Below are 18,086 nucleotides of genomic sequence, written 5' to 3'. Positions count from 1 at the left end.
TGTGTAGGTCTGGTTTTTTCATCAAGAATAGATGGAATTCATTTATTTCTTTAATGTCCATCTTCTTCCCTGGAAAACGATGCTCATTTTTGCTGAGCCATTCTTGGCTGCATACCAAGTTCCTCAGCCTTTTGGAATATCATGTTCCAGGCCCTTCGTTCTTTTAATGTGGATGCTGCTAGATCCTGGGTTATCCTTATTGTGGCTCCTCCATATCTGAATTGCTTTTTTCTAGCAGCTTCCAGTATTTTTTCCTTTGTCTGATGGTTCTTGAACTTGGCCACTATATTTCTTGGCGTTTTGATTTTAGAGTTCCTTTCAGTAGGTGATCAATGAATTTTTTCAATGTCTATTTTACCCTTGGTTTCCAAACTGTCTGGGCAGTTCTCTTTGATAGTTTCCTGGAAAATAGTGTCCAGGCTCTTTTTTCCCTCACATTTTTCAGGGAGTCTGATTATTCTCAAATTGTATCTCCTGGATCTGTTTTCCAGGTCTGTTGTCTTTCCATAAGGTACTTGACATTCTTTTCAATTGTTTCATTTTTCTGGTTTTGCTTGACTACTTCTTGGTTTCTCCTTGAGTCATTCATTTCTACTTGTTCGAGTCTAATTTTCAATGATGTATTTTCTTCACTTTTTAAATATATTTTTGTAATTGTCCATTTGAGTTTTTAAGTGAGTTTTTTTCTTCTATGGATTTTTTTCCCATTTCATCCATTTTATTTTTTAGAGAGCTGTTTTCTTTTTCCAGTTCACTAATTTTATTTCTCAATGATTTGTTTTTTTTATCCACTCTGTCTTTAAATGTGTGGGATAACTTCTCCAGGCTCTCTTGCCAAGCTTCCCTTTCCTTTTCCCATTTCTCTTCTACCTCTCTTGTAAGAGCCTTTTTGATTTCCTCTATGAGATTCTTTTGTATTGAGGAGCAGCTCATATCCCCCTTAGGGGATTCCTCTGGAGACAGTCTGCTTTTAGTCTCCTCAGAGTTTGAAGTCTGCTCTCTATCCATACCGAAGCTGTCAATGGTTAGAGCCCTTTTGAATTTTTTGTTCATTTTGTCAGAGAGGGAATCGAACAAAACAAATTGACAAGAGAAACAATTGATCTGTTTTTTGGGGGGGATGGGGCTGGATGGTAGCTTCCTCTACAGATTGAGGGAGACAGCATCGAGGCACTAACAGGACAGTGATGGCTGTGCTGCATCTGCGCTCTGAGGCTCTGAGAAAGCACTGAGTCACTCCGGGTGGGGGTGGGGGTGACCGGGTCCCTGAGAGTTGCTGGCTTTCTGGGGTTTTATTCTTTACTTTCGGTGTTTACATCCTCTCTGCTGATCCTGGCTTGCTGCGAAGATGGAACATCCACACTGGAGTAAAAGTTGTTCCACAGAAACAGCAGAGATCTCACCCCTCCCCACTCTGGTCTGAGCTGTGTGAGCTGCCTTCCTCCCTTTTGCTGCCTGCCCTCAGTCTGCTAGTCCCCAGCAGGGACTTTGGGGAGGCCCCAAGCAAACACAGACCTTCTCTGGCAAATTTCAAGGATGTCTTCTGTTGGTGATTATTTGTGGGTTTCTTTTCTAGTCAAGCATTAACTCTGAGGCTTGTCATGAAGTAAGTTCTGAGAGAAAATGCGGAGCTCAAGCATCAGTCTGGCTCCATGCCGCCATCTTGGCAGGAAGTCTTTCTACTTCTTTAAAATACTTTTTTGGCAGTTTGATTGGCATGAAGGTAATTCTTTGTACAGGGTTGCCTCTAACCTTTTGTAGCTCTAAACCTGATCTTGTAGATGCATTAAATGCCCTCTGTGAGGTATATTTGGTGGTCTGACTAAAGTTTTCTCATCACCTTGAAGAAGGGAAGATCCCAGAGTTCTGAGCTTCAAAGAGCAAACTTAGGAAAAGGATATAAAACAGTCCAATAGAGATTAGAAATCTGGGCAAGAAACCCATAGGCTTTGGTTTGGAAAGCTGCATACTATTACATGTGTGAAAAGAAGTAATTTAAATACAGACCCATGGAGGGGAGTTGGGTGAAAGTTTGAAAGGGTCAATTTTGAAAACTGCTGAGAGATGAGTGTGAACAGCAAATTGGACAAGAGTCTGTAATGTGATATGGCAGGAAAAAAGTCCATTCTATTTAGAGCTGCCTGTAGGGTTGCATAAAAGTGTCATTGCGTCATGGAACACAGTCCCTTTGCTCAATGTGACACTAGTAAGTCTGCAGATGGAATTCAGGTTTCTGGGTTTAATGAAGAGATAAACCTGTAGCAACGGTCCAGATAAGAGGGAAAAATGCCCAAGAGAAAAGGCAAGATTGATTGAGAAGCAATGTCTTGGATGGACCTTGGAAACTCCCCATAGTGGTTTTGGTTCTAAAGGGGAATTCAATATAGGTTAATCCTGCCTTGGACCTCATCCATCTAGAGGAGTTTAGTTACTGAAGCACCTTGAAAACTTCTGTATAAGAGAGATCTGTTATATAGTGACAGGAGTCATGAGAAAGGCATTTCAAGACTTAAATTTTCAGCCTAGCCCTTACTGGCCATCTGATCTTAGGCAAGGCTCTTTTTCTACCTCAGTTTCTTTGTCTGCATGTATATAATCTGTGGACTAGAATGTTAAATTCTAGCTTTATGTCATTCAAACTCCTGGCTTTTACTGACCATTTGATCTTGGCCAAGTCTTCTCTTTCTGTGTCTTAGTTTCTTTATTTGTATATAACCCATTTATTGAAATACTAAAACAGTAGGCTCATATGTTCAGTCTTAGAGGATAATCATTCAGATCCCATACTTCTTTTTGGCTAACATAGCTTGGATAGAATTAGTATCTAAGTTCCCAGGGATACAGACAAAAACATTTTCCAGATTTCATATAACCTTCAAAGTAAAATATCATATATATCATATAATATTTAACTCTGAAAGCTGTATGAATATATATATTCATCAAGTAGAGGACAATCTTTATTCCACCACAGTAAATTCCAAAAATTAGGTATCAAGATCTGAAGATAGATGCCATAGAGTAGAATTGTCCTTTAACTATGTGGCCATAGAAAAATTCTAAGGGAACCAAAGTTCAGGGTTATAAAACTTCTAATAAAACTCCTATACAGGAACATTGTATGTATGAAGCATACTTCTCAGGCCTTAATAATAACAACAACAAAAATAATAATAATAAAAGTTAAAATTTATATAGTACCTACTATGTGCTAAGCTAAGTGTGCTAAGCACTTTACAAATATTATCTCATTAGAGATCCTCACCCCAAAGGTGAGGGATAGGTAATATTATTCTCATTTTACAATAGAAAATAGTTAGTCAGACATTGATTAAGTGATTTGCCCAAGATCACACAGCTATCTGAGTATCCATATCTGAGACTAAATTTTTTTATTCTTGCAGTCATTGGATTCAAGGGTCTTGATTCTAGGACCATTTTTATTGTGCAAACAGAACAAACCACCCCCTCCCTTTTTTTCTTTAGGCTACATACAGCCTGTCCCCAAAAGGGTTAGTGCAGTTTTAACAGTATAATAGTTTAAAAGTGCACTAAAAAGCCTAAGTTTTAATTTTATTTGTGTTGGGTTAAAACTAATCATTTTAAGCTAGTAAAACTGCACTAAATATTCCATTAGGACAAGTCCACAAGCTTTCAGCTCTGAGGCCCCTCCAGTTCTGAATTGGCCCACTACTCTCTGTTCCCAGGTTCCACACTTGTTCTGGTCTCTGTCTCTCTCTGTTACTTTATCCTTCAATGTCACTTCACTCATCATCTCTTTTCCCTGAAACCGTTATTCTTTATCCCAGTAAGAACAAAGAAAAAAAGCATTCATTTCTCTCTATTTGACATTATGAAGACTTTGTTACATGTTCCTTTGATGGTGGTCTGATGTAAGTTAGAAGGAATCCCAAAACTAATAGGCACAAAGGTACAAAGGAATAGGATAGCAGAGGGAATAGTTGTGAGGTGAAAAAGCTGAACACTTACTTAGAACATGTCAGAAGGAAGAGACTATTTATTCCATTCTTTACAGTCAGCCAACTTTGAAGCAACTGAACAGTCCACATATAGACACTAAATAGCTAGAGTTCAACATTTTTCCCCTTTAAATAGTCTTGATTATGAATTAGAAATTTACCAACAAACATGAACATTTCCATACCCAAAAGCCCAGAAAATAGTGATTATTTAAGAAATTTCAAATCCATTGCTTATTCCTTTTAATATAATAATGCCTTATGGTGCTGTCAGCATTGCTCCATCTATATGTTTCCATCTTCCCAAATATCTCTCTGCATTCCATGTATTTGCATAGTATTCCCTTAAATGCATCATGATCATAACCTCTTCATTATTATTTATTCTTCCACCCTGCCCTTCTCCACCACTACATAAGAAGCTCTTCCTTGTAACAAAGAAGTATAGTCAAGCAAAATTTGTTTGGGTTGTCATGGTCATGATTGAAAGGGTTCAGCTTTGAATCCAGAGACTTGGAAAGCTTAAAGACCACAACCTAGAGTTACTGTCCTGGATGTGGAAAATGATGTGCCTTGAATAACATAATTCTCTGGTTTGATATTTCATTACTGAACTGAATAATGAATAGAATTCCTGAAAATTAGATGAGGCTAAAAGTACATTAGACTCGGGAGGCAGAAATTCAGGTTCGAATCTCACCTTTAGTACTTATTAGCTATGTGACCACCAGAAAGTCACCTAGTTTCTTTAAGCCCCAGTTTCTTCATCTATAAGATGAGGACAATAATAGCAAACTATCTCATGGGTCTTTGTGGAGCAAGTATTTGGGAAAACTTTAAGCACTATGTAAATGTGAGACTTTTTTTTAAGATAAAAACAGATTGGGGAAAGAAGGGAAACAGAGTCATTGAAATAGGAAGAGTTCAAATCCCTGAGGAATCTGGGTGAAGTTACTAGAAACAAAGGAATGCAGTTAACTAGGACAAATGCAGGAGTATAGCTCAGGAGGAAGAATGATCTATACTAAAGTCAGCTGGGGATGGTCAGGAAAGAGAAAAATAAGGATTTGGAAGACCTGAATTACATCCCAACTCCAATAAAGAACACCCAAATGATCTTAGCAAGTCATTTCAACTCTCTGCAAAATGGGAACAACATATTCATAGTACCTCCCATACTAACTACTAAATACATAAAATAAAAAAGACATACTAACTACATAAATACAGATTTATTTTGAAACTCAGATGAATATATATACACACAACACACAAATATGTGTGTATATGGACATATGTATATACATACAAATTATATAATTATGTATATACATACACACATAATGTTGTTATTGCTTGGTAGTTTTTCAATTATGTCTGATTCTTCATAACCCCATTTGGAATTTTCTTGGCATTAAAGTGATTTGCCATGTCCTTCTCCAGTTTATTTTACAAATGGACAAACAAGGTTAAGTATCTTGCCCAGGATCATACATCCAGTGCCTGAGGATTTGAACTGTGGTCCTCCTGATTCCAGGGCTGGCACTCTACCCACTGTGTTTCTAAGCTGCCCTGAGATTATGTATGAGAAGTGTTGTTTTTTTTAATTACTTAAAGCAATTATAATTATAGGATTTATAGCTAGAAGGCTCCTAAGAGAGCATCTAATTCAATGCTTTCAATTTACAAATAAGGAAACTGAGTTCCAGAGAAAGGAAGTGGTTTTGCCCATGGTCCCAAAACTAATAAACAATAGATTCAGGATTCATCCTAAGTCTTCTGATTCCCAGATCCAGTAGTCTTGCTTCCCTACTGCAACTGTCTTATTATTGTAATTACAACCAGCATCTATACAATATTTTAAACTTTGCAGAGTGGTTTTCCATGCACTATTTCATTTGCATCTCATGATTAATCTGAGAAGCTAGTGTGTGATTAAAAAAATATAGCCATTCCCACTTTAGAGGTAGGGAAACTGAGGCTATGAGGAGGCAAAGTCACACACCTAATAAGCACAATTACAACTCAAGTCTTGCACCAATGTTCAACACTATCCAATGCCATCAAAATGCCTCTAGTGGAAGGAGAGACCCTGCTATGGATGCTATACTTTCAATGACTAATAAATTGGTTGAACTTAATGTATTTGGCCAAGAAGGGTAAGAAATATGACCAGCTTATTAGAGGAGATCTTTCTATGGGAAGGACTGATTTCTGAATAATGAAGTCTTGGTCCCTAGATATTCAGATTGGTCAGGCATAAGTAATTTTTCACTTTTTTCAGTCACAATTAGAATTCAAACGGTCTTTCAAAAGAAATGAATTTTATTATGATAAAGGGATGAATAGCACATCAGAGGCTTCTGAAGAAGCCCCAGAAGAGCAGTCTGTTTGAGGTCAACTCATGAGTTTACTTGTTGAAGTGTCTGACTGGAGCAGTACCAGGTGCAAGAGAAGAAGAAGCTGAAGCTTCTTCTGAGATTTCCTGAAGTCTACAGGTTTAGAGTCAATGAGTTTTGAAAGCCAGTAAAAAGTTCCTATGTTTGGAACAAAATACTGGGCTGCAGTTTTGAGATCAGGCTGGCAAACTTTTGAGAGCACAAAGGATGCCACAAAATAGGTTGTAAATCCCAGCTTAGATGTGAAGATGGATCAATGATCCAATCATGATTTATTTTAATCATAAATTTGCATGAAAAGAAAGATATCTTCTCAGGGATAGTTCCAGATGACTTACAAGAGACTCACAGAATTCAGAGAAATACAAGGCAGCTAGACGGTGCAATGAATCCTGAAGTCAGGAGAAGCTGAGTTCAAATCCAGCCTCATTCACTTAAACACTTATTAGCTGTGTGATCCTGGACAAGTCATACAAACCCCTCCCCATCCCTTCTTCCCCTCCCCTCCCCAACAAGAATCCAGAGAAACAATAGTAGCTTCTGCCCAATGGTGTAAATAATCAGCGTTTCGTTTCTTTTGTGGAGTCTTCTAAAGGTAAGAGATCAATGCTTATTTTCAATGTTTAAGTGTTCAAATGCCCTGTTTGGTTGAAACAAGGTAATATATTCAGACTGCTTTGAGTTTAATTGCAATGTCAAACTTTCCAGTCATTTGAAGATGAATAGACCAGGTAAAGTGGAAGACTAATTGGCAAACCACCCAGATGAAGGCAGCAGGACTTCTATGAAAATCTGAATCTGTGATCAGAAGACCTGGGTTCAAGTGAAAACTTTGGTGTTGCCTGTTTGTGTGACGTTGTGTAAGTCACTTAAACTCCTTAGCTGCATTTCCATCATCAGTAAGAAGTTGGATTAGATCAATTCTGAAGTCTCTTCTAACTCAACTTATAATAATGCTACCATTTATATAGAGCTTTAAGGTTAGCCAAATTCCTTATAAGCACTTCAGAATGATCTTCTGAGGATTTTTTGTCCAGCCATTATTCAGTCATGTCTGGCTCTTCATGATCCCATTTGGGATTTTCTTGACAGTAATACTAATTTGTCATTTCTTTCTCCAACCATTTTACAAATTAGGAAAGTGAGGCAAACAGGGATTAAGTGACTTTTCCAATCTCATACAGCTAAGTATCTGAAGTCAGATTTGAACTCAGGAAGGGTTCCTGATTCCAAGCTCTATCCACTGTACCACCCAGCTGCCCCACCTTCTGGGAGCAAGCTACCTCAGTTACCTCTAATTGTGATCCTATGGTGCGAAATGGAATACTGTGGAGGCAAGAGTAATAACTCTGAGAGCTATCATTTATATAGCACTTTGAGGTTTGTGAAATGCATTTCCATATGTTATCCAAATTAATCACTTCAATTTGTTTTTTTGTTCTAAGAGGACCAAAATGTGATGGGAAGTCTAATAAAGGACAACCCTTAACATGTATTTAAAGAAGATATCTCAATCAAAATAGAGAGGTGGCACAAAGGATATGTGTTGGATCCAGAGTCAGGAAGACCTGGATTCAAATTTTATTGTCTGTGTGACCCTGGCCAAGTAATTGAAACATTTTCTGTCTCAGTTTCCTCATCTGTAAAATGGGGATAGCAATAGCCACTGGGTCTCCCAGCCAATTAAGTGTCAGAGGCAAGTTTTCTCTACCTTGATTGAGATATCTTCTTTAAATCCATGTGTATAAGAGACTTTTCAGAATTGCAAGAAATTAAAGACAAATTACAAATAAGAGCAGTCCTTATTTTCACTGTAGGGTCAGCCTAAGTAGTTCATATTAAGCTTCCCTCGGTCCACTTTATCCTTATAGACTTTTTTATCTCTTAACTGAAACTATAATATTTCAATGTGATTCAAGTAAATTTTTTTAGTATAAAGAAATGCTTAGAGAAATATAAGGAATGAACAAAGCCAAAATCAGGAGACAGGTTGAGGGATTGGCAAATGTTTAACATCTGGCTTTGGGGGACAGCAAAGTATGGATGACCCATTTTAAAATTTAATCCATATTATTCTCACTTTTTTTCCATCTATGTCTCAAGTCTACTTGAGGCAATGTTCACAATAATAAACCAAGCTCTTATTTGTATATTTTGCTGATTTCAGAAATGTAAATGTTCTTTCTCAATGAAAATTTAACAATTGGCTCTCACTGGCCAGTTTGAGGTGGCTCCAGCACACCTTGCCTGCAGCTTAGTCTTGGCTCTGGCTCTTGGGCAAGTCATTACTTCATTTAAGGGGTCATATTGAGGTCCCCTTGTGGCTCTCAAGCTCTATAATCTATGATGTAAGTTCAGAAACACAGTTATAATTGAATGCCAGATATAGCAAATGAGAACTAATGACTCTAAATAGTCTTACTACTTAAAGCCACCACTGACTTTTAAAACCTGGAGTGTTTAGATGATTTTACTCCTCCCTGCTTTCCAATAAAAATGTCTCAAAAGACAGCTATTCCTGTTTCATGATTCAATGAAACATGCTTAGGAAATGACCTGGTTGTCGAGGGAATCTGTCCAAATTACCCCTTTTGTGTGAAATTGTGGGTAGATTTTTAAAAACAAGTTTCAATTTACCTAAAGAGATTTAGAGGCCTGTAAATATATTTTTAAAAGTCTTTTCTTTATTTTCTTATGACAAAGGGAAATGATAAGTTGTGGTCCAAATCCAAAAGTATATTCTACAAATATAAAAGAAAAAAAAATCAACCTATTTAAAATCATTCCATAGAAAAACAAATTTCATATATTTGGACATGTGTGAGGCACAGACCTCATAGAGAGGCTCTTATTTAGGAAATAGGAATTTATTTATTATTATTACCATTATTTCTTTTATTATAGCTTATCCATAATGCATGTGCTGTAACTCTTATAACATTAAGAGGTTAGAAGGCATAATAGAAAGAGTTCTAGATTCAGAATCAAAAGACCTTTTTAGACTCTTGGATCTACTACAAGTTGGACAACCATGAGCATTTCATTTGACTCCTAGTACATAAAAATAATACCAGCTACCTCAAGGGTAGCTGTGAGATAAGTTCTTTGTAAATTGTAAAGCAATATATAATTGTGTATTATCATTGATGAGGCACCTGGTGTTCCCTAAAGGTTGCCTGAGTTTAAGATCCTTTGTGGGAATGGGTAAATAAGTAATCCCTCAAAATTATAGCACATGAGCCCTCACTGAAACATTTCTTTTATTAGCCTACCAGAGGGCACATTACTTTAAACCAAAAGACTTTTTATTAAATAATATAGTAGGATCTTACAAGAAAAGAGTCCCCTTCCCATTACCATAGAGTGTATATTTTCCCACAAGTTATCATACAACCATTGGGAAAAGAACCATATTCCAGAGAAAAGCCACCAGTGACCTCTGAGGATCCCTATTGAAGTAGGTCCTCTGCTGTTCTGTTCTTTCTTCCACATTGTTCTTTTTTTAGATGTTTCTATGTTTTCTATGACCAACTGCTGCTTGAACTTTTCCCCTATTAGGGGAGAGTCTGATAGTTTTTGTATTGTATTACAAGGGCTATTTAGCTCTTTTGTGATTTCAGGTCCTGGCCAACTGCATCCAGCCAGCTGGCCAGAGGAGCTTTTAGACTTGTAAGTTTGTTTTTCAAACTCCTTTTCCCCTCCTGCTGCTACTCCAATTCTTTTTTTTTTCTTATTCAAGTAAGGCTAACCTTTCATTTTTAAATCCTATCATACTTCTGGGTAACTAGGTTGGATATATTCCAGTCATCCCAGCAAGGGATGACTTAATGAAACTGCAAGGGAACTGGGGTAAGCAGATTCTTTTCAATGCTTATAATGTCTCTGGTTACCAAGGAAAACAATTCAAGAGCTAAGCTAAAAAGGACTGGGAGGAGCTGAAGAAACTAGTGACTTTTGCCCTTAGCAACTACAATTATTTTACTCCCCCATGGTGGTATTCTAATATTTTACTTCTTTCCTTGAAAAGCCATTAAAACTCTTCTCTCTTTTTCTTTTTTCTGTTACCTCAACCAATTCAATAAAAGAACTAAAATTTCTAGAGTATTTGTCAGCACCAGTGTCTTAAAGATAAGCTTAATTGAATCTGGAGAAGTTGGTCACTAGGAAGCTGCTTATAAGATAATGACTTTTTCAGGCACAGCAGCTCAAGATGTTTATAATAACTTAAACCTATATAATGCTTAAAGTCTACCAAGTGATTTGCATATATTATGTCATTTGAATCTTGCAATAAGCCCACAAGGTAGTTACTACTATCATTCCCGTTTTACAGATGAGAAAACTGAGATTTAACAAGATTAAATCACTTATTGGTGAGCATACAATCAGAAAGTACCACAGGCAAGATCTGTCTTCAAGTTTTCTTGACCCCTAAGACTACCATTCCATTTACTAAATAATTCTACAGTGTTGTTCAGTCATTTCTGAAACTTTATGAGCACTTTTGGAATATTTCTTGGCAAGGATGCTAAGCAATTTGCCATTTCATTCTCCAGCTTATTTTACAGATGAGGAAACTGAGTTAAGTGACTTGCCCAGTGTCACACTGCTAGTAATTGTCTGAGAATTGATTTGAACTTAGGAAAATGTTTTTCTGACTCCTAGTCCAGCACGCTGTCCTACACCAACTATCTACCCCAACACTTTACTACATCTTGTCTATTAAAAGTGTGAAGGGATTTCATTCTGCATTAGTAAAGGGTTGCTCACATCAATAAAATCATGATTGATTTCAACATGATATGTTGAAATGTTATCTCCTACAAGGTACTTTTTATATATTACTTGATTTTTACAATAATATTTTAGATAGATAATACAAATATTATGCCAGTTTCAGAGATTTGATCTTCAAGAGTTAAAGCTACAGAATCAACTTAGAACTTTTTACTCCAAATCTAGCTCTAATATCATATGACTTCAATACTAACTTTGTAATTCTTTTTTTCCTAGCTACTTTTTGTTGTTGTTACTGTTGCAAAATGACTCCTTTCCTTTTTTTTTTTTCTGTGACAATGGTAACCTAGATGGAATATAATGAGAGTCCATTTAAAACACCAAGGAAAACTTCCAACCTCTTTTGTAGCTATCTGAAGGGAAAAAGCCAAAAAGATACTGTAGACATTAGTCTAGGGGGGCATGTATCAAGAATTGCCTATTTTTTCCCTTCATAGTATTTTTTTGAGGCAATTGGGGTTAAGTGATTTGCCCAAGTCACACAGCCAGGAAGTGTTAAGTGTCTGAGACCAAATTTGAACTCGGGTCCTTTGAATTCAGGGCTGGTGCTCTATCCACTGTGCCACCTAGCTGCCCCTCCATAGTATTTTATTTTTCCAAATACATGTAAAGACAGTTTTCAAAATTCATTTTTATAAAACTTTGTGTTCCAAATTTTCCCCTCCTTCATTCTCCTCCATCCCCAAGACAGCAATTAATGTAATATAGGTTAAATATGTGTGATCCTTGTAAACATATTTCTATATTTGTCATACTGTGCAAGAAAAATCAGACCAAAAGAGAAAAAAAAACTATGATAAAGAAAGCACACAAACAAAAAGTGCAAATACTATGCTTTGATCCACATTCAGTCTCCATAGTTCTCTCTCTGGATGAAGATGGTATTTTCCAGCTCAAGTATTGTAATTGGAAATATCTTGAATTGCTGCAGTGTTGAGAAGAGCCTAGTCCAACACAGTTGATCATTATATAATCTTGTAACAAAGTATACATTAAAAAAATGACATCACTTAAAGACATAAATTGTCACTTTATTGAGGAGTCATGTGCCAAGTGCCCAAAGGCAACTAAAACTGTTTATTAGGCAGGCCTAGTAAATCATGAACAAAGAAGATCAATGAAAATTCAAATGTGACAGCACATTGCAAATCTTAAAGCCCTAAAGGCGTGGCTCAAAGATATTATGGGTTTTTTTCAAGACCACCATAATAAAACAAATATCAAAATAAAGTAAGCCACATAAATTTTTTGGTTTCCCAGTGCATATAAAAGTTATATTTACACTATGTTATAGTTGGTTAAGTATGCAATAGTATTATGTCTAAAAAATTGTACATAGCTTAACAAAAATTGATAAAAATGCTAACCATCATCTATGCCTTTGGTGAATTTTAATTTTTGGTGAGTAGAGGATCTTGCTTTTATTTTTGTGGCTGTTGATTGATCAGAGTGGTGGTTGCTGAAAGTTGGGATGGTTGTGGCAATTTCTTAAAATATAAAAACAATGAAGTTTGCTACATTTGTTGACTCTTTTCATTTGAATGAAAAGCTCATTGTAATGTTATTAATTGGCTTAATTTCAATAATATAGTGTCTCAGGGAATAGGGAGGACTGAAGAGAAGGAAAGAGGCTGGGTTGGCAGGTCAATGGAGTAGTCAGACCATACAACATTTATCAATTAAGTTTGCCCTCTTATATGTATAGTTCATGATACCCCAAACAATTACAATTGTAACATCAAAGATTCCTGATTATAGGTCATCATAATAGATATAATCATAATGAAGAATTTTGAAATATCATGATAATTGCCAATATGTGACATAGAGATATGCTGTGAGCACATGTGGTTGGAAATATGGTATTGATAGACTTGCTGGATGAAGGTTTGCTACAAACTATCAATTAGTAAAAAAAAAATCTAATATATATCAAGGGCAATAAATCAAAATAAAAAAGTATGTCTATACATAAATTCTTGCTAAAAGCTCTGGAATATCTTTCTCATTCTCTTCTTAAGGTATAGGTATTCTTTAGTTAGTAGAATTGTAGTTCTATGATACCTGCCTTTACTCCAGCAAATGTTTATTGAAACAAATCCTTCGATTTAACCCCATTAATTTTCAAAATAGAAGACTCAGTATTTGTTTCAGTTTGAGGCTTATTGCTTAATTGGGTAGCAATTCAATTCAGCAAACATTTGTTTCTTAACATCTTGGATGATAGTGGCTCAGTGCCTTCTCATCTCTTACTGCTGTATTACAGAAAATAGCACCAAAGAAAGCCACACAATTGAATGCAGATGTAGTGGAAGCCATCGCTTTCTTCGATTCCATCATTGCCGAACTGGAGACAGAGAAATGTGCCCGAGCTCCTGCAGCTGAGCCCCCAAATGAAGATGTTGACTTTGATGGTAAATGCACCAATGAAATGAAAAAGGAATTCTTCAAATAGGGCTTGGTTAAGGTCATATTGGTTTAGTTATATTGCATAGTTGCTAGTACATAATCAGTGCTTAATAAATTCTTGTTTATTAAATGAGTCAAAGTTACTTGCATTTTCACAGCTTAATATCATTCAGTCACTTTGATGAGAAGTAGTATATTACAGTGGAAAAAAAACCCATGTATTTGAAGATTTAAGAGCCTCATTTCAAATCCCAATTTTGCAACTTACTATTAAGTTATAATCTCTGAACCTTAGTTTCTTCATTTTTAAAATGAGAGTGAGAACTCAAACCATGAACCCATAGTATACACAGAAGGGAGGAAGGAAACAAGCATTTATTAAGCCCTACTGTTATGCCACAGTCTCTTTGAGCTGTTCTACCTCAGTTTCCCTGTACTAGTTTTCCCTTATTGTCCCGACTGAGTTTCCCTGAATTATTCTATCTCAATTTCCTTAACTGTTCTGCCTCAGTCCCCTTAAGTTGTAAAACCCTTCTGGTTAGAGCAAAACCATTTGCTCTAAGGCTATAAATTGTCAATGGGAGATAAGGAGCAGATCAAACATCCTGACTCCTAGTTTCTTTTGCCTTCAAAGAATTTGTGACACTGCCCCTCTAAAATATTCCAAGAGATAAGACCATCCTGGATATTTCAATTGACATCTTTACTTCTATTTATTCAAACATCCTGACTCTGGTTTTCAGTAAGATTTTATTGCTCTCCCCATCCTGACAGAACCAAAAGGTTCTGTAAGAACTTTTTCATGCTCTTCTTTTCTTTATTTGAAAGCTATAAAAGGGTTTGGCATTCTCCCATTCGTCGCTGGATACTTTGAGACAAGAGTCCTGTTCAGTCAATTAAACTCTCCAATTAATAAAATATTAAAAACTTTCTAATCTCTATCTTGCCTCAGTTTCTCCGGCATTACACTACTATTCCAGGCATGGTCCTAAGCAGTCTCCAAATATCTCATTTGATTCTCACACAACCTCAGGAGGACAATGATATTATTGTCCTCTTTCCACAAAGAATGGAAGTTAAATAACTTGCCCAAGATAAATACTCTCAAGTGTCCAGGGTCATATTTGAATTCAGGTCTTCAAGCCCAACACTACTTACTGCTGCCACAGAGACAGTTCCCTAATTCAGATTAATGTATGGTGAATTTGGATTTAAAAAGGGATTACCACCCCACTACTCTCCCCTACCACCTAATCTCAGCAAAGATTGAGGGAATCTTTTCTCTCTCAGAAGAATATGTTATTAGTTTTTTTCTAAGAGAAGTGAGTAGGTAAATTGAGCTCACTTTAAATTACTATTTACCTTTAAAATATGCTTTGAAATATGATTTATCAACGTGGTCTAATTAAATGGTTATTTTCATTTCTGTCTTTCCTGTTTTATTCAATCTAGACCAATTTAGGGATATGGTAACATTTGGTGTGATTATTCCACAATTCTTGTGAAGTATATCCAGTGCCCAAAGTGAATTAAATTTTGTTGTTGTTGTTGTGTTCTTGCTGGTCTGACATTCATGGCAATGTGCAGGATATTTTGATCACCAATGGATTCTGTAAAATGTTCCCAAACAGTGCAACTTCCCTAGATTTCCTAAGGCTGAGATCTGAAGAAGAGTTTGCTATTTTTTAGAATTTGGTGGAAATATTTCTGAGAGATTTATACCTTTGTTTTGATTCTTAAAAACTGGAAAAATGTGGGGTTTATTGAAAATTTAAAAAAAATAATTTTGGTTATGAACTTAACATTGATTAACAAACATTCCTAATACAAAAAATAAAAATTGAAACTATGAACTTCTGTTAATACAGTTTATTAAAAAGATACATTAAGTTTAATTAAGTTTTAACAGGCAGCTAGGTGGTAGAGTAAAAGGCCTGGAGGAGTCACAAAGACCTGAGTCCAAATCCGACCTCAGACATTTACTAACTGGGTGACCCTGGGCAAGTGCCTTAATTCTGTTTGCCTGGAGAAAGGAAATTTACTGGAGAAGGAAATGGCAAACCATATGTTTGCCAAGAAAATCCCATTAACAATATTGATGTGCTATGGTACACAGAGTCACAGAGTAGGACATGACTGAGCAACAAAATCACCTTGTTTTTGTCCCCTTTTGAATTTGTGTGTTTGTCCTCTGTATTTTTTTTCATGTTTTTTGACAGTCTATCCTTTTTTTGGACACCTTTGTTACCTTCCACCTACTCCCTCCTTCTCCCATAGAAGCAATCCTGTTGTAACTTGTAACTTGTAACCAGTAAATGGTATACATTTTTGTTCCCAAATAGGAAACATCTTAAACTTTTCAGCTATTTCCTTTATTGTCTTTCTGGTTTTTTTGTTTCTACAAAAAACATTCCTAATACAAAATTCACCTTTGCCAGGTTAGAATTCCCTCTTATAGACAATCCCCTATTTCTTGCAGTGGCAACCAGCTCCCAGGAACACAGCTTGCACTCCAACTGGATCCTTCGAGCTCCTCGAAGACACTCTGAAGACATCACTTCTCATACCATTCGAATAGTGGAAAGTCATCTTCGGAAGAACATCGAGAGGAGGACAATCAGTACTCAAAGGAGGCTGGAGAGGCATCCCATTTATTTGCCCAAGGCAGTGGAGGGTGCTTTCAATACCTTAAAATTTAAGCCCAGAGCCAGTGAAAAAGAGTAAGTAAAAGACTTATTGTTCAATTCTGTATAATTCTTTGTGACCCTATTTGGGGTTTTCTTGGCAAAGATACTAGAGTGGTTTGCCATTTTCTTCTCTAACTCATTTTACAGGTGAGAAAACTAAGGCAAACAGGGTTAAGTGACATGCTCAGGGTCACACAGCAAAGTAAGTATCTGATGACAAATTTGAACTTGGATTTTCCTGACTCCAGGCCCACTGAGCTAGATACCCTAACATAACAACTAAGAATAGTTTATGATCAAATATGAAAGACTTGGTTCTTCTCAGTGGTTCAGTAATCCAAAGCAATCCTAATAGATTTTGGACAGAAAATGTCTTCTGCATCCAGAAAAAGAACTATGGAAAGTGAATGTAAATTAACACATGCTATGTTCACTTCTTTTTTTTTTTTTTTCTCTTCTATGGTTTTTCCTTTTTGTTCTAATTTTTCTCTCCCATGATTCAAAAAACAATGTGTATTAAAATAAATAAATTTAAGTTTAGAAAAAATAAATTCCTCTAATTTCTTAAAAAAAAAAAAGAATAGTCTATGTTCCTATTGTTTTTATGGTTTGCAGAGTATTTTTTTTTCACAATCAGCTTTAGATGTAAGGAATGGGAGTTTGTTTTTTTTAATCTAGACTTGTGATTTCAGCAGTATTTGAAATTCCCAGTGTGTAAGTTCCCTCCAACAAAGCAGATCAACAACTTTTCAGTAAGATATAATTTTAGAAAAATATAAGTCCTCTCAATCAGAAGTTCCCTATGAGTAAAACCACAGATTCCATCCATATCTATAGTCTCAGTGAGCTTTCTCTGCCACTGAGAGGTTAAATACTGCCTTTGTGGTCACAGAACTCACAAGTATCAGAGGCAAGACTTGAACCCAGCTAGCTCTTTAACCACTCTAGATGAGTATTATCTTATTTTGTAAATGAAGAAACTAAGTCTCAGAAGGAAGTCGTTACTTGTCGTCAGAAACAAAGGTTGAGCTGAAGTTTTATATACGCTTTCTTCTCTTCAAGTCCAGTGATTTTTCCATTGGAGAGCATGCTTAGAGAAGCAGCAGCATCTCTAATTGCTTTTTCTTTCTTTTTAAGTAACAGCCCAATATCTAGCTCCCTTCCCCCACCACTATAATTTCTCCCTTTCCTTGACAGCAATTTCTCCTCATTAGAAAAGTACAATATTTGGTAAATGATCATTATATTCTCAGGAAATATTGAAAGACAAAGGTTTCTTGGGGTCTGTGATGCTAGAAGGTGGTCCCAGTTCAGAGTTAACTGCCTTCTCTCTGCTTCCTTCCTTCTAGCTTGGGGACCTCCAAGCAGATTCTCTTCAGTCTAACATGTGAAGAACCTGAGTGGGAAACAGAATTTTTCTCCCTGGAGTCAATGGCTGCACCAAGAGAAGATAATTATGAAATAGAGGTCCCCTCTCGACGGTGGTTCCCATCAGAGCATCCTTGGCAACAGACTATGTACTGAGAAAAGTTTTTGCTCTTGTTTCCCGGACTCTTACTTAACTGCTCCCTCATCTGTGCTCTGGGAGAACCAACTTGATGCTCAACTAAGCTCAGTGTGTTTGGCACTTTAAGAATAAAATATTTATATTTCTTAAAAAAAAAAAAAAAAAAACACTTCCCAAAATGGCCTGGGATAGAGTCCCACTTACAGTATCCTGTTTTCTCTTTCCAATTCTCTGTGCCCGCTTGTTGCCAAAAAGACCTGCTTAGACCTCCCCTGAGTTTTTTGATGGATTGTATAATGAAAGCATG

General features: G+C 36.4%; 1 protein-coding gene across 1 annotated transcript in view; it reads left to right on the top strand.

Moving 5' to 3' along the window:
- C3H13orf42 (chromosome 3 C13orf42 homolog) overlaps positions 1-17,870 on the top strand; it is a 30,419-nt gene extending 12,549 nt beyond the window's left edge. Inside the window, exons 2-4 of the mRNA XM_074297495.1 lie at positions 13,443-13,590; positions 16,065-16,305; positions 17,622-17,870. Of these exons, the coding sequence (XP_074153596.1) occupies positions 13,443-13,590; positions 16,065-16,305; positions 17,622-17,796 (564 nt within the window). The 3' untranslated portion in view covers positions 17,797-17,870. The remainder of the gene's footprint in view (positions 1-13,442; positions 13,591-16,064; positions 16,306-17,621) is intronic.
- Positions 17,871-18,086: the final 216 nt, after the last annotated feature.

This window comes from Sminthopsis crassicaudata, chromosome 3 (assembly GCF_048593235.1).
Source record: "Sminthopsis crassicaudata isolate SCR6 chromosome 3, ASM4859323v1, whole genome shotgun sequence".
Classification (NCBI taxonomy): Eukaryota; Metazoa; Chordata; class Mammalia; order Dasyuromorphia; family Dasyuridae; genus Sminthopsis; species Sminthopsis crassicaudata.
The sequence above is the reverse complement of the archived record's forward strand: the minus strand, read 5'-3'. Positions and strand labels throughout refer to the sequence as shown.